This window comes from Jatropha curcas, chromosome 6, assembly GCF_041381405.1.
Source record: "Jatropha curcas cultivar XTBG-Jc1 chromosome 6, XTBG_Jcur_1.0, whole genome shotgun sequence".
In the NCBI taxonomy this organism is placed as follows: Eukaryota; Viridiplantae; Streptophyta; class Magnoliopsida; order Malpighiales; family Euphorbiaceae; genus Jatropha; species Jatropha curcas.
The window spans coordinates 29,136,534-29,158,817 of NC_143156.1; the positions used below are offsets into that span (position 1 = coordinate 29,136,534).

Below are 22,284 nucleotides of genomic sequence, written 5' to 3' on the forward strand. Positions count from 1 at the left end.
TCAGAATAAAGTTTAGGGAATTTTCTAACGAAGAGAGAGAGAGAGAGAGTTTGGGGAATTTTGAAATATGATATGAATAGCATTGACATGTCAAATGATGATTTCTACCCCACTAAATATTGAAAACCTTGAAAGCATATTGTAGAGTGTTAATTGGATGCCAAAAAGCAACTCCTAGGATGCTTGTTCAAACCCTAAATAATACAGATTCTGAAGAGTAGATAGTGACAGAAAATACCAAGGATAAGCTATATAAAGGAAAAGCTTGGAGCTCATAATGAACGCTTATTCTGATATATCCAAAGAGAAGCTTTTCAAGATTAGGAAAAGCCAATATATTTATTTCATTCTTTGTCATAACCCATTGGAACTTCAATCAATATTCTTAAACTTGTGGGTTCTCTCGAGTTCCTTCCAATCATCTTCCATCCTAAAGAAGTTTTAGTTAATACTCCAAAAAAAAAAAACTAGTTTTAGTTTATATATATATATATATATATATATATATATATATATTTGAAATGAAAATTTAAATTTTCAATTGGAATAACAATTCTTTAAAAGAAATAGTTCTGATTGAGAGTTCAAATTCATAACCAGTAAACAGTAATATTAAATCAAAACTCATTATTTCATGCTTATAGGATCAAGGGTCTATTCGGCAGATTAGCTATTTCGACAGCTGTCAGCTGTTTAGTATTGTTTACCTGTTAGTTGTTTGAATATCTTTTCATGAAAAACTAAAAAGCTAAATGTTACATGAGTTAACTTTTTTATATGACGCCATCTAACTTTTAAAATTTAATTCAAATATTATGCTATCGAACACTATAAAAAATAATGTTTAGCGTTTTGATCAGTCAAATTGCTAAAAGCTACTTTAAAAAGTTGTTGCCGAACAACCTAAATATTTTACTTTATAAAATTAAAATAAAAATGTTAATAACTCAACCTTGAAAAATTTTTATGTACAAAAAAAAAAAATTATATTCAAATTAAATATTAACATAAGCCATTAAATTAGGTAATTAACTAGCTAAGAAGAATACTTGTAATTATAATATGCTGGCTGCATTAGGACATGCTACCAAAATCACAATTATAATTATAATTATACTTAGCAACAAACTTTTCCATAGGCATGTATATATTAATTAATCTCCCAACTACTTATTAATTTACAATTTTTATATGTATTAAAGGTTACTTTATTTATTTATTTATATAACAACACTACTTAGCTTTAACAACAAATGGAAAGACAGGTTTAAATTAATAACACATGTTTCATAAGAAGCTACTTTAGATGTTTGTCTACAAATAATGTATCTAATAATATTTCCCTAATTTGTCTTTTTTTTTTAATTTAATATGTAAATCATTTTTTATGAAAAGAAATCCAAAGGTGTAGGTAAAATATAGATAGTTTTGACTCCAAGTCTACATAATGTCATTTTGTTTAGTAGTAATCAATGAGATACACCCAACTTAATCATTATTTATTTATTTATTTATTAGCTATTAGTATAACATATACGTATGTGATTAGTCCTTGTTACTTTCTTTAAGATTATCTAATTTATTTATTCAATTTCAAATCATTTGATTGCCAATGGAATACTTTCACTTTGGAAATAAAATTTATTTTGTTTTTTGCCTAACAACAAATATTAAATTTTCTAAATATATTTTTATATTTGAAAATTTTAATTTATATTAAATATTTAAGTAAAAATTTTGACCAAAACAAACATATCTTATTAAAAAAATAAAATTAACATGGCCTTTATTAAATTTAAATGTTAATTTTTTTTTTCTCATTAAGATAATTCGAACTTAGAGACTGATTTGTTAATGGAAACCATTATGAATATATATTTTTTTAAGGATAGTCTTATTAATTAAATATTAATCATTGTTTAAGATTTATAATATGGATTTGAAAAATATTAAATTTATCAGAAGTTAGTCTGCTCAAATAAATATTTTTCTTCATAAAATAAAGTTGGTAAACCAACTCACAAATAATTCTAGTAACCATTTTATTTTATATAAAAAAAATTTTCCCTTGTGTTCAATATATGGATTTGACAATTGCCAATTGAATTAAGTGGACAAAAGCAGGAATTGACTTGATGACAATAATTTAAAGACTGAATCCAATTATATCATCCTGACTATTCTTATTGTTAGAATAAATAAATAGAGAAAAGAAGAAAAAGATTAGGATAATGGTCCTAGAAAAAAAAAAAAAATCACCAAGATGAGAGGGAGACCACACAAGTTAAACTTGAATTATTAGTCAATAGAGAGAGGAAAAGTGAGACAGAGAGCATATTTATTCATGAAGAAAAGTGAAAAAAAAAAAAAAAAAAAAAAAAAAAAAGGAACCAAAGTGAGAAGATGAAGATGGGTCCATCACCCAGTCTTATAATCTCATTCTCATATGGTAAAGTGTTACATTTTTTTAATTCGCTGGAGTCTCGTTGCGCGAAAATAACATTTCGGATTACACAATAGAAAAACTCTTAACTCTCCTTTTAGCTTACTCAATTGGTAAAACACTGTAGTTAAAAAAAATTTCAAATTTGAAACTTATTACTCTTCACATAAATGAAAAGACCGATCGAATTACCGTCTCATTAATTATATAAACTTATTTTTATATATAAATTCAATTTGATTCAGTTATTTTAATTTTTTTTATTATAAATTGAATCAAACTGAATACTAAAAAAAAAATTGAATACTTAACCAAATCAAAATAGCTGAATCGAACTTAATTGTATATTTTTCAAAAAAATGAAAAAATAGGAAATAAAAATGAAGATGGGACCCTTCATCATCATGAGCTAACAGCCGTTAATGACGCTATCAACCACTAAATGCCCATACTGAAAATCAGTAAATCACATAACAAAAAAAGATTGGATGCTCCTAACTTTTGACTATAAAAGTAAGCAGTTCACCAAATTCATGACAATAATATTAGTCCTTTGACAACGCTTTACAACTAATTAATTAAATAAAAATAAAATTTTTACCTCCTTTAACGTTTAAATTCTGAATTCAAAAATCATACTCGATTAATATTTAAATAGATGTATTTTTTTTACATCGTTGAATATATAAATTAATTAATATATTATATAAATTTATTTTTTCATATTATTAATATTAATGTTATATGAAGTATGCATGTTTCAATTAAGAATTTAAGACTGTATTTTCAATTTGAATAATTTTAAAAATGGATTATTTCTAAAGTGTTAAAGGAAAATTTTTTTTCTTCATGCAATAACGTTAGAAATACAATATTCTGATATGAAATTCAAAATGACCTAATACAATTAACTAATCAAGATTAGTTATTCTTGGAAAGTAATTAATTAATTTAAATATATTATAATTATATATTAATTAAATGAACGTAGATGTGTGGTCCAATTATTAGTAGTACAATTAAGCTAAAATCTTCACAAGTTGGATTATTTTTTAATAGAATCAGTCACATCATTGACATGCAAATCATTTTTGATTTGAATTAAAATAACAAATATTCTCTTCTCGTGATTCATGAATACTTCGTGCGACTTGAAGTTTAATTTCGATAAACTATTTAGTTGTTTCGTCAAAAAATATTACTTTTTTCATTATATATTTTGTAATATTTGACTATTTAATCTTTTATTTAATGTAATATTTTTTTTTAGTCCCTTAAATTTACTATTTTCATCGGTATTTAATGGTCAAAGTAGTCATCCTAAATAGTTTAATAGGCTAAATTTCTAAACCTTAGAGAAGAATATGTGAATTTTTTAACATAAAGTACGATGATTAGTAATTTGGTCAAAGTTTACAGACCAAATAGTAATTCCTCCTTTTTAAATATTGATATAAATTAATCATTTAAGGAAATAATATATTTCTAAAACATTATGATAAACAAAATATTACCATTAATTAGATTAAACAAATTATATTTTTTTCAATAACAATTATGTTTTTATTTATTATCTAGCATTAAAAACGAGTTGATGAGATACAAAAATAGTAGTCAATGAATTTAGTAATATTTATACAAAAATATGCCAATTTTATTTTTGATAAAAAATATTTAACATTAAATAATTGCAAAATATTTAAAATGCAATAATGCTTTGTGTTAAACTAGATTGGAAAGGTCAACTTAATCCATTATTAACTTATACCTAATTAATAGCAAATGGTGGGGAAAATCTTGATAATTAAGATTATTTTCTTACAAGAAATAATTAGTAAAATTAGAGAAGATTTTGAGAAATTATAGCAAAATACTTTTCGTCTAAGAAACCACCTAACATTATAAGACATGGAGCTCTTTTTTGTTGCTAGGACATGAAACCAAGTTGATTTTAGCATTGTCTATCTTATGTATGGTGGCAAGTAGACAAGAGTTACCGTGTTGTCATCAAATTAATAGGTTTAAGGTTGTGTTGGCAACAATCTTTCAAATAGCTTTTATTTTTTATAATACTCGAGAATATAACATTTGAATTAGCTTTTAAAATTAAGATAGTATTTTATAAAAAGTTAACACATGTAACGCTTTATGAAAAGTTACTCAAACATCTAAACAGCTAATTTTGCCGAACATACTCTAATTATCATTGTTATGAATACAAATACGAGTATGTCAAATTAAAAAGGAAAAACATTATTTGTTAGATTAAATTTAAAAAATATATAAAGAGTATTTAATAAAGAAAGAAGCTATAAATCTCGAAAGAAAATTAAGAAAATTAGTTTCATATTCAAAATATTTGTGAGAGTACACAAACAAAATATATATTAACATTATAAATATTGATGGATGGTGTTAAAGCTTTGACCATTCAAAAGACTTTGTTTTTTGGGCAAGCTAATCTTAATAAGTTTGGATATTTGTTAATTGTTATTCTAAATTTGTCATATTTATAATGCTTTGCTTGTCACCACATATTTATCAAGTAGTGCGTTTAATACGTTTATCAATCTAATTTGCGTTTAACACCTATAAAAGAGATATTATTATTATTATTATTATTATTATTAAAAGATATAAACAAAGATAAATGAATAATAAAAAAAAAATACAATAATGACTTTTTTATAATGAGAAAAAGAATAATAGATAGATACATATTCAAGAGTATGGATTGAGAATAATGAAATTTATAGAAATAAATAAAAATAAATAAAATAATAGGTGTATTAATTAGTTTGATTTATTTTATAATTAACATAAAAAATAACTCCTCGTATTATTAAAATCTACAAATAAAGCAATTGAGCTACCATATATGAGGAACTCCATCATATTTAATACAATTTAATTTAAAAAATAACCTTCTATATCATTAAATTCATAAATTAAGTAATTTCTTTATATCATTAAAAGCTATATAAATTGTTACTAAATATATCATTAATTTTCTAACCTTATATTAATTAATTATGCTTAGCATAATTTAATTTAATCAATAAACAATTATAAATTCAATTTATTTTCAAATAAATAATTAAAAACACCTATGGCATTTAATAAACATATAATTTTTGAAGGATGCATGTTGATTTGGAACAATATTAAAGTATTATCCATGTTAATGTAATTTAAAGTTAAAACATTAATTTATATCATCTTAAAGAAATATTACTATTAATAATTTCATTAATAGTTTTTTCTATTATTAAAATATTTTAATTTATTTTTAGTAATTAATGAATTTATTTTTCATTTTAAAAAATTTTTTGATTACATTATAATTTAACTTTCTTTTAATTTAGACATTAATTCAGCTGGATTTAATATCATAATAATATTAATGATTTTTTTAGCTTTTCTAATTAATAATATCATTGAGTTTCTTTCAAATAATAAAACGTTACAGTTTCCTTTTATTAATTACTGAGATTAATGTATTATTACTAATATTTTAAATTTCTTTTTTAATATGTAATCATTAATACTTTTAAATAATAACAAAATTGCATATCAGCAAAATGCACATGTATATGACTAGTTTTAATAAAATTTTGATCATTTTCAAAAAAAAAAAAAAAAAAAAAAATCGATCTAAACACAATTATTTCACAAAACAAAAAATATAAAATTTCAAATTTACACTAAATATGAGAATTTAAATACGCTTTAATTTACTTTTCTTTTTTGAGAAATATAATTCATTACCCTCTAATTTACTTATTTAGAATTAAGCAGAAGAAATTATTTTTTTCTTGCCTTTTAGATCCCAGAGAATTTAAATTACAAGAATTCAATTTCCATGGATTTGGATCTCTACCAAACTCAGTTAAAAAGGGTATCATAGTAAGCTAAGACAAAAAAGAAAAAACGCCAAACGCCATATAAGGAAGTACACACACAAATGACAAAGGTCTCTCTCATCTCTGAACCATCTGTTAAACATATAACAGAAACACTATAAGCTAAGCAGAGCAAGAAAAAACCAAAAAAATAAACAAAAAAGAAATATGTTCTCTACTTCTTAAAACTCTATAAGGCAGTTTTTTTCTGGAAAACCACATACCTCTTGTAGCTTCCTTTCTCTCTCAGGTGTTCTTTTTCTGTCAGAATTCTTTTGTTGTTTCTTGCTCAAAGTTTTCTTTCAAGAGAGAAAAAAGAAAGAAATTTTCTTGCACTTTGCTTTATTATCATTTTTTTTAAGATTTGACAGTGCTAGTTGCCTAGTTCTTTGAGGTGAAAGCAGCATTTAGTAGAAAGAGTATCCGGGTGAGTGTAAGAAAGGACATTTGATTTAATGCAGTACTGACAATCTTGGAATTGTCAGGATTTGTTTTCCAGAGTTTAAAAATCCTTTTTCTAATCTGGCAGACTATAACCACTCTACATTAAAAATAGTCTGTAACAGCCGTTTTTAGACTTGATTCGAAGCACTGGCTTCATAAGAAACGAGAGAAGCACACTCAAGTGAAAAAGCACTTCTTTTGGGGAGTTAAAGAAGCTGCAGATTTGCAGTAATTTGATACATTTGTCAATAAAAAGGTCTGGTAGTGAAATTTCCCCTCTCTTTTCCCCATTATAAATACAAGTGGGATATAGATTTCCAAATTCAAGTAATCTTTAAGTAAAATCTTTCTGGTTCTTGATTCCTTGTTGTTTATTTGTTATATTCTCAAAAAATGAGATTATATTTGCTGATTGTTTTTGAAGGAATTTTTGGAATGCTCAAAGGAATTTAGAATAGAGAAGATAGAAAAAATAGTATTGTATGTAGCCTTCTTTCTCTTCTGGCTCTTGTATAATATAGGCTTAAAAGATAACCGTTTAGATTGAGATGAGATAGTTGAGAGATTCTCTCACTGCCTCCTTATTTGTAAAACCGTTTGAAGATTAGTAGAGATTGTTTTAGGGATTTAGAGGGTCTTTAGCAGATATGATAGTATTATTAATGATTCTAAATGATTCATATTATCAATTTGGTTTTGGTTTCTGGGTTTTGCTCAAAATCTTTACTTGATATTGTTTCAGATCTGTAAAGTAGTGAAGCAAAAATGATATCACAAAAGCAAGCAGAGGAAGAAATGGTGTCTAGATTTAATGAAACTGAACATGAAGAGAAAGATGAAGAGAAAGGAGAAGATGACTCCATTTTTAGCATCAAAAGCATTCTTTGGCATGGTGGTTCTGTTTATGATGCCTGGTTTAGCTGCGCTTCAAATCAGGTTAGTCGTAACAGTAACAGTTAAAATTCAATTTTGACTAGAACTGTACAAACTGTAATGTTTTTCATTGGCCCTTTAAATTATTTTTTTTTTTGGGTGGTTACAGGTCGCTCAGGTTCTGTTGACACTGCCGTACTCTTTCTCCCAAATGGGAATGCTTTCTGGAATAATTTTGCAGGTATTTTATGGAGTTCTTGGGAGCTGGACTGCTTATCTTATCAGTGTTCTATACGTAGAATACCGAAGCAGAAAGGAGAAAGAGAATGTCAGCTTCAAGAACCATGTCATACAGGTTAAGTTTCCAAGAACAACCCACAATTTATAAAATAAAAAATAAAAAATGAGAACTAAAACAGATTTATGTATCTTAATTCTTTAATTTTTTTTTTCCAAAATTCTAATCTGCAGTGGTTTGAAGTGCTTGATGGTTTACTGGGTCCAACCTGGAAAGCTGTTGGGTTAGCCTTTAACTGCACTTTTCTCCTCTTTGGTTCTGTTATACAACTTATAGCCTGTGCAAGGTCAGTTTTTTAATTAAGCTAATGTATCTGACTTAAAAGAGGAAAATTAAAAGTGGGTTTTGCTTAATCCTCTGATTTCAATTGTTTCTTGTGGTGATTACAGTAATATATATTATATAAACGACAAATTAGACAAGAGGACATGGACATATATTTTTGGAGCTTGCTGTGCCACCACTGTATTCATCCCGTCATTTCACAATTACAGAATTTGGTCTTTTCTTGGACTTGGAATGACCACTTACACAGCTTGGTATTTGGCCATTGCTGCCATTGTTCATGGCCAGGTAATTACTAGAAATATTTAACGGTACTGATGTTTAGTCCTGCCTCTTCTTTACCCATTGGCCATTAGATTTAACATCAAATATATTTTACAGGTAGATGGTGTAACCCACTCAGGCCCAACAAAATTGGTTCTTTATTTCACAGGCGCCACCAATATCCTCTACACATTTGGTGGCCATGCTGTTACTGTGTAAGTGTTTCTTTTTCCCTGCTTTTTTAATTGATTGCTAAATTACGCGCAGTTAATTTTGATTTCTTCAAGATTTGCAACTTTTTAATGCCATTAAGTATATGAAATCAAACCCATCATTGCTCCTAAAAAAAGTTTAGAGTCTTTGGATTCTGGCATTAATCTGGAAAGCAAGATTTCGTAGTTAGGTAAAGTTTCAGAAAATAAGAAAAATTCACCTGGCTCGTACAATTACGACAGCTGGTTTTGACTTGAAGTGCGCTATCCATTTCATTTTCTTTCTCTTCTTCTTTTTTCCTTTCCCTTTTTAACCATACAGCAACTCACATATCTATGAAACTTATCCTCTTCAAGATTGAGTTCTTTAATTTTTCTACATAATGTGCACCTTATCTTCCACAAGTCTTAGGTCCACCCACCAAATTACCAAACCTTTGTAGTTGTTAAGCTTTTTCATAAGTTCATGCCCTTGTCAACTTAGTACTAAAAATATATTATGGGTCCATGTGTAGATTTTGTGTATTAAATATTACAGCTCAATTAGTTCACATTATATAGACTTATCTTACCAAACTATGTCACATGGGAACTGCATCACATATTGTTATACTTATTCTAACTTTAAGCAAAGACACTGCCTAGATGGCTCAATCGGTACACGTAGGAATAATATTAGGTGAGCATCATAGGTTTTGAAAGTTGAAACATAACGCTTTACATTAATTTTTTTTTAAAAAAAAAAGTTGAAAGCTTTTTAAGCATAGAATCACAGTTGATAATTAATTAGACATCGATCCTTTTCAATTGCTCTTTCTTATGGTCATGTTGATGTGATCTCGTCTTTTTCTTACCTACTATGATTACAAATTTTTCTTGATCCACTTATGTGGAGTTGGTTGTCACTTTCACGTATAGGATCAGGTTTGATGCCATATCGTCTTATTTCTCGTCTTTTGAATAAAATTTTTCAAGAACAAAAAAGGGCTAAGCATTCAAAAAAAAAAAAAAAAAAATTCAAAACTATTCTGATTGAATAATGATCACTAATACTTGAAAATGGTATCAATGGTTTTATAGGGAAATTATGCATGCAATGTGGAAGCCTCAAAAATTCAAGTACATATATCTGTTTGCTACTCTGTATGTCTTCACCTTAACAATTCCGTCAGCTACTGCTGTTTACTGGGCATTTGGTGACCAACTCCTCACTCACTCGAACGCCTTTGCGCTTCTTCCTGACTCTGGATGGCGCGATGCTGCAGTTATTCTCATGCTCATCCATCAGGTTAATTTTGCATATTTTATCTCATTAATCAAAGTTTGTGAATTGGCATATGACCTATAACATTTGGTTTATGAATTGCAGTTTATAACATTCGGATTCGCATGTACGCCATTGTATTTTGTATGGGAGAAAGTAGTGGGTATGCATGATACAAAGAGCATATTTTTGCGAGCATTAACTCGGCTGCCTGTAGTGGTACCTATTTGGTTCTTGGCAATTATATTTCCTTTCTTTGGTCCCATTAATTCAGCTGTGGGCGCCCTTTTAGTTAGCTTCACTGTCTACATCATCCCTTCTTTAGCTCATATGCTCACCTATCGATCTGCCTCTGCTCGACAGGTAATCATTCCATTTCCTGTGCACCTCTTATCTTAATTACTACCTAATATATGTACTATAAATCTTGCTGGCATTGTCTACTACTACCACAAAATTGTCAATACATGACTATATCTCCTGCTCTCTCAATAGTCATAATGACCAAAAACAATGTGATAGGTATATGTGTGCTGTTTGTTAGGTGTATCTTCTTTAGACGGAATTTTCAATTTGAGCTACTGATCACTATAGCAGAGTCAAAGTTTGGTCTTTAAGCCATCTCTAGGTTGGAAATTTGAATTTAAACACCTTGGTCAAAGCCTAATTAACAAAAAGAGAAAAGAAAAGATATATTTGATTCGATTAGCCGTGTTTTATAAAGTATTTAATAATTAACTTAGCTTGATTTTGGGAAGTAAGTTATAATTTCTAGCCCCACAAATGTGGTTCAACGGCTGGAATTTGGAAATTTATGAGACAAGATGAGGTTGGTGGCATTTCCTTGTCATTCAGTTATATGGTACACTCATACTTATACTCTTTGTACTAGCCATATCTTGGCAATAGCTGGCATGCCAACTCTCTGTATTGACCCCGCTTAGGTAGCCGGTCTTATTCCTTGTAACATACTAAATGTTCAAAAAGAAAAAAAAGTGAAATCCATAATTTCATCATGGTAATATTATTCCATTTGAAATTTTGCATTACAAGTCGCATTTCATAATATAAAAGTTTAGGACTGCTCTGTCCAACCAAATAATGTGAAATTAAAATATAGGATAATCAGTTCAATTGTGTTTACATCCTGAAGTTCCATTCTTTCAAATGCAGAATGCAGCAGAGAAGCCTCCATTCTTCATCCCTAGCTGGACAGCCATGTATGCAGTGAATGCATTTGTAGTGATATGGGTTTTGGTAGTTGGTTTTGGATTAGGAGGATGGGCTAGCATGACCAATTTTATCAGGCAAGTTGACACATTTGGTCTCTTTGCCAAGTGCTACCAATGCCCACAGCCGGTCGCCGTGAAGCACCACTGAGTTCTAGATCATCATCATCGAAGTTAAACCTAAACCCTTAATCCTCCATAGCATTTTACATTCTATCTTATGTGTATTATATATACAAAATGGACTCACCATCTATCATCTCCCCCATATATATATATATATTGTGTTTTTGTTTCAGCCTTTTTATAAGCAGTAGGTGATTTGTGAATAATAATGTTTGGTTATTGGGTATATGATATATATATATATATATCTTAGTTAAATCTCAGAGAATCTATGATGCTGCCAAATATAATGGGTTGTCTCCCAAATTATTTGCAAATTTAGAATTTCCAATTTAAAGCTTTCAGAGCCCAATTAATTAGGATCTATATGTATAAAAATAATAAATAAATATCCATATTTGCTTATCAGGAAACTTTGAGGATGGTGTATTATTCTTCACATGGATTGCACGTTGGCTGCCATATCTTCAAAGCTCTTTGCATGTGAATCCAAAACATATTATGTTGATTAATAATCTAAATAAATATCTTTTGACTGGTTCTTTGTGGGTCTTTTTATTATTTTATTTAATCTGTTAATCTCCATACTTGTATGTGTCCTGCTACTTGATTTAAATAAAATTGACTGGTCAAATTGGATGCTATGTAACTTAAAACTTATTTTCACTAATGCGATAAGTGAGAGGTCTCGAATTCGAGACTTCTCGAGTGTGAGTCAAGATATAACTATTTTTGTTGTGTAAGTCATCGTGTTATTTCGGTCGTTGACCTCCCAATGATATTTAAGTAAAATGTTTCCAGCGATGTCAAACTTTTAAATAAGTAAAAATTTGTCCGAAAATATAGTTTTTTTCTGTTGATCTAATCATTTATTGATATCATTAAATCATTGGTTGATGCTTTTATGTATTAAATTGGTCAGGATTTGATGAAATCTTTTAGCCTAACAAGTAACGATCAATCAAAGAAAGGAAATTACAATGAACACGTATAAATAAATGATAGATTTTATTCTTTGTCAACCATTCTTTCAAAAAGAAAAAAAAAAGAATCTTATGCTTCAAACCCAAAATTTAAAAAGTGAAAATTATCACTAATAATATTCAAATTCTAAAATTTAATTCAAAATACCAACTATTTAATAACATTGAAGTGATTTACATAAAAGTTATTTGTGAAATTCTTTATTTATAATTAAAAAAATTAAAAATGAAATTATCAATCATAAAAATTGATGTGCATGCGCACTCACTGTTGTCTATTGAGTTAGGTTCATATCAAATTGACCAACAATAATTAAGTATATAATTGGAATTTTCAAGTTAGGCTATTGTTTACGAAAGGACACTTGACAAGCTCTAATTTGGTCTTAAAGCAATGTGCATATCCACATGAACAAATACTATGCATTTTTGACAAGAAAATAAAAGAATTCCGAGCTCGAGTGATAAAGTACGTTTAAATTCTACTGACGATTCTTTATATTCGTAAATAAATTATCTCTAAAATAAAATTAGTTTGTGCCGAAAAAAATGTAAATAGGAAAAAAAGAAATAAAATTATACATATTTAATTATAGTCGATATGGAGTAAATACTTAATTAAAAAAAAATTCGTAGATTATAAATTATCCGTTACACTTTAAAATTAAATATATTAAGGAGTAGTCTTTTTGTTTTAGGATAGACCAATATCTTTTTCTCTAAAGATAAGATAGATGGGATTTAGATTTTTGTTTCACTTTTCATTCCAATAGCAAGGTGAAAGATGATGGAAATCAACTACTTTATAGAAAGTGTTTTAAGGAAACAAGCTACAGGAAGGAAAAATATATTAGAGGGCCCATGAAGGTCTCAATTTCTTTTCTTTTTCCCTTAGCATAGCATGCCTTTTTCCACATGGGATAAAAAAGTGAACCCAATTTTTACTGTTTGACAGACAAATTTCCATCTCAACCCCATGCTTATGCCATTATCACATGCACTTTATTCATTATGGTCATTGTACAAGCAGTGTAACGCCCTACTTTTTCTGTGTTTAAATAGTAGTTTACCGGTATGTGAATAGTATCACTGGTTTGTGAATAGTATCACCGGTTTGGGAGTCAATATTATTTTGGTCCGGAAAAATTACTGTATATGTTTTATATTTATTTAATTTTTTTGGAGTATGCATACATGATTTTTATGGATAGAAAGTAAGTAATGAATATTTTTGGAGAATTTAGATAATTAGTAAATAGTGAATTATGATGTTATATTTTTAAGACGGTGTCTCCGGCACCGAATGTGGCATCCGCCGTCTGGTCTCTTGGGACTGGGCGATGGGTGTTACAAGCAGGTTTGAGCTTTTTTTTTTTATAACTAGAAAGTGTAATTCTTTTCGTATCATAGAGCGTAAAGATTTTTCTATTTCTCTCAAAAAAATGTATTTTTTGAATATCAAACTTATATTCTCACTGTTACAGGATATTAATGTCGTTTATTATCCCAACCAATATCTTGTTAATACAAACAAATTGAATATGGATTCTCCAACTGAGCTAACATATATTCTTTAATTGAATTTTATATGTAAAGTCGAAAATTTAAATTTAAAATCTTTCTTGAAAAGTAAATCAGGAAGATTTAATCTCTTAAATTAAAACAAATATATTTTCTTACTTTAAATTTATCTAGTCCTGTCATCTACAAATATTTTCTTGTTCTTTGCTAATTATTTCTTATAAATTCAAAATTACAAATGCAATCCTACTTTTGCCTGCTGTAATGATTCTCACCAAACATTTCCATTGGTCAACGAATACACATAAATTTTCCCATCAAGGATCAATGGAAGCTTAATTGATCCGTGGATTTCAATATAAATGGATACAATGGGCTTTACTCTATTTGGGCTTACATGGTAATATATGGATTTGTTTACTTGGGCCTTCTACAATGTTGTTAATTAAATTAGACAAACGACAAGAATCCCGGCTGTCTAATTAACCAAAACGAGAAACAAAATGTGTCGTTTCACGACAAAATTAGAAATGAAAATACGTAAATTATTATCAAATCCAAGTTGAATGCAGAATCCTCTCCTTCCTTGGCTGGTTTTTTCAGGCGGTGATCAGAAAAGCAAGAGTGCAGTATATAATACATTATTATCTGTTAGTTTTAATCTATTCATTCCAAGTGGCATATGTGATATGCCATAGCCAAGAAAGATCAAGCTCAATCTTGGCTAGAAGAATCGAAGTCTTATTTTCTTGAGGCAGCCATGTGGACAGAGGCTGCTTCCGTCGTCGTCAGTGCCAACAAGAACAAGAAACATACAGAATGGACTCCAATGGATGATGAAATTGAGGTTTACTTATCTGATATTGTCAACAAACACCCACCTCCAAGAAATGTGGTCGACACCTATATTCACTGCGTTCTTTATGCTTCTCCAACTGCAAAGAAAAGGTTGCCTGTCTTCGTTCACTTTTGCCCAAACCCAATTTAGTATCTACTTTCTAGTTATCCTCCGCTACGCTACGAAACAAATCTTTTCCTCCTTCTTCATCTTCCACTTTCAAGATGCATTACGCATTGTAAAGATTTAGAGGCTTGCTGATAATTAAAAAGAGCCATGGAGATGAACTAGTTCATGTGTCATGTTGGAATTTGTTATTTCTTTATTTTATAACTAATTCTTTCTCCTTTTCTTGGTTTCTTTGGACCTTCTTCATGATTAGGGTTTACAAATATTGTTGATATTGATGAGAAAGACAATCAATACAAGTGCATGCATGAAATATAAGATTCTACTTCTTTCTCTTCATTGATTACCAAATTTGGTTTTCATTACAACTTTTAGTATCAAGATTGTAAGATGTATTTCTCTCATTTTATATATCATATTTCTCAAGATTTTGGCCTTTTACGCGTAAAAAACGGATCTTTATTTTACCAAATCCATATTATATTCATCTTGATATCATATATAGTTTTCGTGGAAAATACTTTTAAACGACTAGACCAAATTTAAGGTCATAACTACGGACAAAGCTAATGCAAATAAGATTTTTTTAAAAAAAATTATTTCTCCTTTTTTTCAAGTAAAAAATACCTCTATTTAAAAAAAAAAAACTTCTTATTTACATTGATTTAATCCATGAGCAAGGCGATAAATCCAATCTATGTAAGTTTATTATTGTTTGGATTAATAAACTCAATTTCTATACTCTTCTTTCAACAAGAGAAAATTTAAATCTCACACAAAACCATAGTTGCAATATGGATATGTCAAAGGAAACGCCTTTCTATTTTCTACCTTTCAAAATAGAAAAAGTTAATTAGACAATCATATGCTAAATCAATAGTTAATTGAAACTAAAAAAAAAAAAAAAAAAAAAAAGAAGAAGATTATACACCTATTTTGTGCTAAATTTGTTTATTAAATAGACTTGAACAGACCCATATATTAGAAATTGACAAATAGTTTTGTTTGGAAAATTTATTGAATTTTAAAGAAGATTTTAATCCCTTATTAATAATATAAAATACTAAAATTAATATAACATCAAAATGGTGGAAAAAAAAAAGATTTATTCTTCATGGTCTCATCTTAAAGAGCAAGGGACTTGTTCAGATGGATGTCGACGAGTCAATGAAAAATAATTTTTTTATTAAAATGAAAATATTTATGACTAATCACTGAAGAAAAAAAATAATAAAATGAGAATCTATTCTATATATTTGGCTTTAGGTAAGCTTTTATCCCATTTCAAATTATTAAATAACGTTAATTTCGGAGAAAAACATTGAATATAATTTTCGTTAGATTTTTTATTTTTTTGGAATATTGTATATCCTTAATTATAATTGGCTAAATTATATTTTTACCAATTTTTTCTTTAATGGGGATATCAAGATATATCTTAGCATTTAAAAAAAAAATTGCTTCTCTAATTTCTTTATAACGAAAATATAGGGAGGAAGAATAAGAAGAAAAAAGAGCGCGACACGGAAGAGTACATATTGTAACGGAACAATTGGGATGGTGAGCGGTCATTTGTACGTAATGACCGGCTATGCGCCATGGCTGAAGCATAATAAAGACTACTGTTGCTCACGTATTTGCTATGAAACAGTAAACGACAAAGAGGCGTCAAAGCAAAATTACAATAGAACGGTATCCATCCTTCCCAAAACGTTCTCAGAGCAAGAAGAAATTTTATGGCTTCCCTTTGTTTTCAGCTCCGCATTCTCAATTTCCTCTTCATTTTGCGTTGTTAACCCTGTCATTTTGGTGTCTTTTCAGTTCTGTAATGGCTCCAAGAAGACGCCCAAAGATGGTAACCGACTTTTCCTTTCTGTTTTACTTCATATGGGTAACTTACATTTTCATTTCTGTTCAAGATTTTCTAATAATTTTGTACTTTCTATTTTTTCTTTTTATTAGTCGCCTAAGGGTCAGTTGCGTAGGGATGCGGCTCTTGATGCTATGAGGAGTTATGGGTTTCCTCTGGAACTAATTAACATTACAATCAACGACCTTTTGGATGTGGGTTTGCTTTTGTTGCTTTGGAACGAAATAATTGTGTTCAAAGATTTTGTCTCGTGGATACTAATAAATTTTGGTTTTTGCTCTCTTCCAGGTTTATGGTTTGGAAGGATGGCCATTTATTGAAGAGGCTTCATATAAAGTACTGCTTGACAATATCCTTGAAAAAATTGAGAAAGAGGCAATGGAAAGGGTAAAATTTTTATTTTGTACCATTAAATTTATTTTTATGTCCTGTATATGCTTCAAAAATTCTCCCTTTTCATTTCTTCTTGATATGATGAACCTAGTCTGTTAAGCAAAGTTTGAAATGGAGTTTGATTATACAATAGTGATTCCCTTGTAATTAACAAAGAAGCAAATCCTATTCATTTTAGCTGCGCAAAAGAGATTGTTGTAATTTACAATTAATTGGAGAATGTCGAGTTTTGGTTTATTACAAGCCTACAGGGGGCTCTTCCTTGGAATTTGAGTCCTGATATTGATGACCTGTAGTAAACTTGGAATCTTCCATTGGACTTGGGGCGGAAAGTAGTAATTTAATTATTTGTGAACTACAGTTATACAGAAGCAGTTCTAATGTCTTTTGCTTTTCCTACCAGGCTCTCCACAGTGAGTTGGGTTGTGGTGGGACTGCTATTCTAGGGGCTTGCTGCATATCCTTTCTATTTTTTTTTTTTTTGGAAAAAGATTTATGTAGCTTGTTTTAGTTTAGTTTAAACATATCCATTCTAGGGGCATTATGTGTGGTGACAAAAGATATTTTAGTTTAAACATAGGTAGCTTGTTTCATGATTTCATTGGGAATCACTACACTAATTTGATAGTTTAAACACGCATGCATTGTTATAAAGATAGCTTCAACACATTCAATCTGATATTGCAGCTAGTATACTGTTATAAATTTCTGCCTTTTAAATCCAATTTAAAACTTGATGCATAGCTTGACACATTTTTCTGTGTTTCATTGATGCACAGAATCTATCTGTAAATTTAATTGAACTGATTCCTGTTTTATGATACCAGTCGGAACTCATTTTTTCAAGATTCTTTTCTATTTTCAAAGAAGTTAGATGTTCTATTTGATGTTAATTGTCACTTTTAGTTATTTTTCTTATTCTTCTGAGTCAGTCCCAATATTTGTTTGCTGACAAACACGATTTCTTTGTTCATCTGTGTGTGTCTATGTTCGAAAGTGTGCACCTGTATTATCGAGTGCCAAACTTATCAGCTTTTTGTTTCCTCATATATACCATTTGGATCCTTTTGATGGGTGATTTATGTTTAAAGGAACTGCTGCTTTACTGCTCTCCAACTGAAGTTGTGATGCTCTTATATCAGTTTAGAGATGATTTGCATTCACAAAAACAAATGCGCTCTTTTTACATCTTTTTAATGCTCCCATAAATACAATTTCTCATTTTATCAAATGATTTTGTTGAGCTGGACTTTTGCATAATAAGATTACCATTATAATTGCAGCCATCTTAAATAATTTAAGCAATGATTTCTAAATAAGAATTTATTGTGCTATTGACCATTTCTCTGCTTTTCCCTTTTATATTATCACCTAAAATAGTTTGACCCGTTGTAGAGCGATTGCAAAGGTGGAAATGATGTCCAAGCATTAGCTGCTGGACCTTCAAACGGTGGTTCTATACCTGAATGCTGTTCTGGACCTGATATCAGGGATGAAAATGCCATTCAATTACACTCTAATGTGGCAATGGATACTGCATCAGTGACTAATGAAATTCCACTCGTTGCATTACAGATTGAAAAATCTGGTAATCTGCTTCCTGCCTTTGACTGTCTCGTACCCTTATGAAGTTTAGAATTCATTTGCAAAGCCTATTGGTAGAATTTGGCTCAATCATAACCAATTTAGTAGAATTAAAAATATAGGATTTTTTATTTGTACCAAACACAATGAGTTTGAATTTGGAAATGAATTCCACAGAAATTTATGAAATTCATTCTTTTATAACAAAACAAGCGCTTAACTGCTGCTGTTCTTTTGCAGAATCTTATGCTCTTGTACCAGTTGCTGAAGGAGAAGCAAGTAGCTGGAAGGACATCAACCTGGACCAAGATTCAAAGAAGAAACAGTTGGTCAATGCTGAAGCGACAGAAGATAGGAATTTTCAAGCTGTTGAGAAACTTGGCAGCAGCAGCCACTCTGCTCGATATGATATTGGCTCACGAGCAAGAGTAGATGCTCTTCCAAGCCGGAGGCGAAGACCTTGTTATGGATGGATTAGCAGCAATGACGATGAGGATCTTATGGAGCTAACACCAGCACCATTACCAGAGAAGATAGCAAAGTTACTCTATGGGTCCAGGAGTCGCAAGAGGAGGTGGGACATAAGGCCTGAAGATATGTAAATGTCTCTAGTACTGTGTAATGATGCCTTACAGAAAAAGGTCAAGTGTAAATCTTAATTATCTGCAGGCTAGACTTGTTTCCTCCATCCATCCATACAGTCTTTGTATATCCATAGGCTTCTGTAATTTCTTTCCAGTTTCTCCAAAATCAAAATGCAGACGAGAAGGCTGGAGAATTGAATTATGGAATGGTTTATTCATTTTTAGGCAATATTTTTGGACTTCAATGTGGGAGGAGCAAAATATACTTTTGTTCTTTCAAAGGGGTTCATATAGTGCTAGATTGATTTGTTCTGATGATATTTTGTGTTAGTAATGAGATGAGTATATGGTTTGACAATTAAATACTCATTTTGATTGCTGTGGATGTTTTACAATTGACTAATACATTATAATTTGGAAAATTTTATACAAATAATGTTTTTCTCAACCTAAAGCAAACCCCACAAGGTATATATATATATATATATATATTCTTGCTGTTTATTTTAAATTTTAATAGCAAGCATTTCTGAAACTGGAATTTGGGCGGGTATTGTAGAAGGTTACTCGTAGATGCTATGGAAATAATTAATTAGCTTGGCTGGCAAGCAAAATTAGAAGTGAAAATCGATAAATTGATATTAAATCCAAGCTGGAGGAATCCTCTGATTGGTTAATATTTTCAGGCGGTGATCGCATATAATTAAATCCAAGCTGGAGGAATCCTCTGATTGGTTAATATTTTCAGGCGGTGATCGCATATAATTAAATCCAAGCTGGAGGAATCCTCTGATCGGTTAATATTTTCAGGCGGTGATCACATATAACAAAGGAGAAATTCAAGGGTCTTCACCTAAAACTACTTGCCCCTTCCATTTACCTTTCCGTTCTCTATTTCTTCTTCACTTTGCATTCTTAACACTGTGATTTAGTTTCCTTTTCAATATTGAAATGGCTCCAAGGAAACGACAAAGGAAGGTAACCACTTTCTTTAACTTTCTCTCTTTTTCTTCATTTGGATCACTTTTATTTTCAATTCCGTTCAAGATTTCTCATGATTTTCTGAATTTTATCTTTTCATTAGGCTCTTAAGGGTCAGATGCGTAAGGATGCAGCTATTGATGCTATGAGGAGTTATGGCTTCCCTCATAAACTGATTAACACTACAATCAACGAGCTTTTGGACGTGGGTTTGCTTTTGTTGTACTTTTGGAAAGAAATAGTGCGTTTTAAGATTTTGTTTGATCATATACTGAGAAATTCTGGGTTTTGCTCTGTTTCAGGTTTATGGTTTGGAAGGATGGCCATTTATTGAAGAGACTTCATATAAAGTACTGCTTGACAATATCCTTGAAAAAATTGAGAAAGAGGCAATGGAAAAGGTAAAACTTTTATTTCGCATGATTAAATTGTTTTTCCATTGTGTCGATCATCTGTTCTTATTTCAGATGCGTTGCTTTGATTTTCATGTTATATGATAATGTTGACAATAAGGCTTCAATATAGTAATCAATGCTTCTGCTTTTCTTTATTCACAATATCTATCTCTAAATACAATTGAATTGATTCTGTGTTATGAAACCAGTTGGAATTTCATGATTCTTTTCTATTGCCAAAGAAGTTAAATGTTTTTTTTTTTTTTTTTTTTAATGTTAATTATCACTTTCAAATGTTTTCCTTATTCTTCTGAGAGCATGAACTTTACTTTGTCAATCCCCATTTCTGTTTCTTGACAAAACACAATTTCTTTGTACATCCATGTGTCTGTAAGTAAGAATCTGTTGTGCTATCGACCATCTTTCTGCATTTCCCTTTTATTATTATCACCTAAAAAGTTGACTCCTTGCAGAGAGATTGCAAAGATGGAAATGAAACCAAATCATTAGCTGCTGGAACGTCAAATAGTGGTTCTGTCCCTACATGCCCTACCGAGGAGAATGCTAATGAGGCTCCGGATACTGCATCAGGGACTAATGGAATTCCAAACATTGCATTACAGATTATTGGCTCTGGTAATCTTCTTCCTGTCCTTCATGGCTTGTACTTTTATCAAGTTTAGAATTTGGTTCAAGCGTAACTAATTTAGTAGAACTAAGTAGAATCTAAATAAATAAGTTTGAATTTGAAAATTAATTCTGCAGTAATTTGTGCAATTCATTCATTCATACCAAACAAGCTCTTAACCGCTGCTCTTCTTTTGCAGAAACTAATGCTGAGGGAGAAGGAAGTAGCTGGAAGGACATCAACTTGGACCAAGATTCCAAGAAGCAACAAATGGCCGATGCTGTCAAGACAGAATATAGGGATTTTGAAGCTGTTGAGAAACTTGGCAGCAGAAGCCACTCTCCTAAATACGATGTTCTTTCACCAGACAGAGTGGATGCTTTTCCAGGAGGAAGGAGAAGACCTTACTATGGTTGGATTAGTAATGACGATGATTGGGATCTTGTGGAGCTAAAACCAGCACCATTACCAGAGAAGATAGCAAAGTTACTCTTAGTAGCAGATGGTTCCAGAAGCCTTAAGAGAAGGTGGCCTGAAGATGTGTAACATTCTCCATTACTGTGTAATGATGCTTTAAAGAAAAGGTTCAAAGTGTAAATCTCAATTATCTGCAGGCTAAACTAAACTAGTTTCCTCCATCAATACAGTCTTTGTATATCTAATATCTGTAGGCTTTTTTAATTTCCTTTCTTGTTTCTCCAAAACCAAAATAGAGACGAGAAGCATGTGAGGCATTGAATTGTGGAATGGTTTATTCATGCTTAAGCATAGTGTAGCTAGATTCTTTGTAATGCAAAGTTCCTGAGTGATGAATGTTGGTTATTTGGTAAATTTTTACATATTATTATGCATCATATTATATATATTTTAATATTTTTTTTATAAAATATTTAATAATTATTTGTTATGTTTAAAGAATTGAAAATAAATTGAATAAATGAAAATATTTATTAAACGGTTGGTTTGTCTAAACTAACCTAATTTTTAGAATGCCCTTTAATAATTACTCAAACTGAAGTAGCATTCTTAATCACTTTC

The 22,284-nt window shown here is 29.9% G+C and overlaps 3 protein-coding genes across 7 annotated transcripts; all 3 read left to right on the top strand.

Moving 5' to 3' along the window:
* Positions 1–6,394: 6,394 nt before the first annotated feature.
* On the top strand, positions 6,395–11,512 carry LOC105646453 (auxin transporter-like protein 2). 5 transcript variants are annotated; one of them, XM_012232316.4, is made up of 10 exons: positions 6,423–6,772; positions 6,875–7,045; positions 7,532–7,725; positions 7,832–8,017; positions 8,134–8,246; positions 8,350–8,533; positions 8,627–8,724; positions 9,802–10,009; positions 10,091–10,348; positions 11,159–11,512. In XM_012232316.4, exons 3-10 carry the CDS (start codon positions 7,555–7,557, stop codon positions 11,363–11,365), a joined length of 1,425 nt encoding a protein of 474 aa, XP_012087706.1. In that variant the 5' UTR covers positions 6,423–6,772; positions 6,875–7,045; positions 7,532–7,554; the 3' UTR covers positions 11,366–11,512. The 5 variants fall into 5 exon arrangements, with proteins under 5 accessions (XP_089578957.1, XP_012087706.1, XP_012087700.1 ...); XM_089722831.1 differs by lacking the exons at positions 6,423–6,772; positions 6,875–7,045 and adding an exon at positions 6,395–6,416; XM_012232310.4 differs by having other exon boundaries at positions 6,423–7,045.
* Positions 11,513–16,359: 4,847 nt separating this feature from the next.
* LOC105646445 (uncharacterized) lies at positions 16,360–19,605 on the top strand. Its single transcript, XM_012232300.4, has 6 exons — positions 16,360–16,503; positions 16,633–16,666; positions 16,774–16,875; positions 16,970–17,068; positions 18,470–18,662; positions 18,899–19,605. The coding sequence occupies exons 2-6, from the start codon at positions 16,640–16,642 to the stop codon at positions 19,258–19,260; spliced, it is 783 nt and encodes a 260-aa protein (XP_012087690.1). The 5' UTR covers positions 16,360–16,503; positions 16,633–16,639; the 3' UTR covers positions 19,261–19,605.
* Positions 19,606–19,764: 159 nt separating this feature from the next.
* LOC105649070 (uncharacterized) lies at positions 19,765–22,085 on the top strand. Its single transcript, XM_012235612.4, has 5 exons — positions 19,765–20,220; positions 20,327–20,428; positions 20,526–20,624; positions 21,092–21,254; positions 21,446–22,085. The coding sequence occupies exons 1-5, from the start codon at positions 20,194–20,196 to the stop codon at positions 21,790–21,792; spliced, it is 738 nt and encodes a 245-aa protein (XP_012091002.2). The 5' UTR covers positions 19,765–20,193; the 3' UTR covers positions 21,793–22,085.
* The last annotated feature ends 199 nt before the right edge of the window (positions 22,086–22,284 follow it).

Coding starts and splice junctions, on each gene's coding strand:
- LOC105646453 (XM_089722831.1), top strand. CDS start 7,555: ATGATATCACAAAAGCAAGCAGAGGAAGAAATGGTGTCTAGATTTAAT. Junction 8,247..8,349: donor CAACTTATAGCCTGTGCAAG/GTCAGTTTTTTA, acceptor TGGTGATTACAG/TAATATATATTATATAAACG. Junction 10,349..11,158: donor GATCTGCCTCTGCTCGACAG/GTAATCATTCCA, acceptor TTTCAAATGCAG/AATGCAGCAGAGAAGCCTCC.
- LOC105646445 (XM_012232300.4), top strand. CDS start 16,640: ATGGCTCCAAGAAGACGCCCAAAGATG. Junction 16,667..16,773: donor CAAGAAGACGCCCAAAGATG/GTAACCGACTTT, acceptor TCTTTTTATTAG/TCGCCTAAGGGTCAGTTGCG. Junction 18,663..18,898: donor ATTACAGATTGAAAAATCTG/GTAATCTGCTTC, acceptor GTTCTTTTGCAG/AATCTTATGCTCTTGTACCA.
- LOC105649070 (XM_012235612.4), top strand. CDS start 20,194: ATGGCTCCAAGGAAACGACAAAGGAAG. Junction 20,429..20,525: donor CAATCAACGAGCTTTTGGAC/GTGGGTTTGCTT, acceptor GCTCTGTTTCAG/GTTTATGGTTTGGAAGGATG. Junction 20,625..21,091: donor AGAAAGAGGCAATGGAAAAG/GTAAAACTTTTA, acceptor GACTCCTTGCAG/AGAGATTGCAAAGATGGAAA.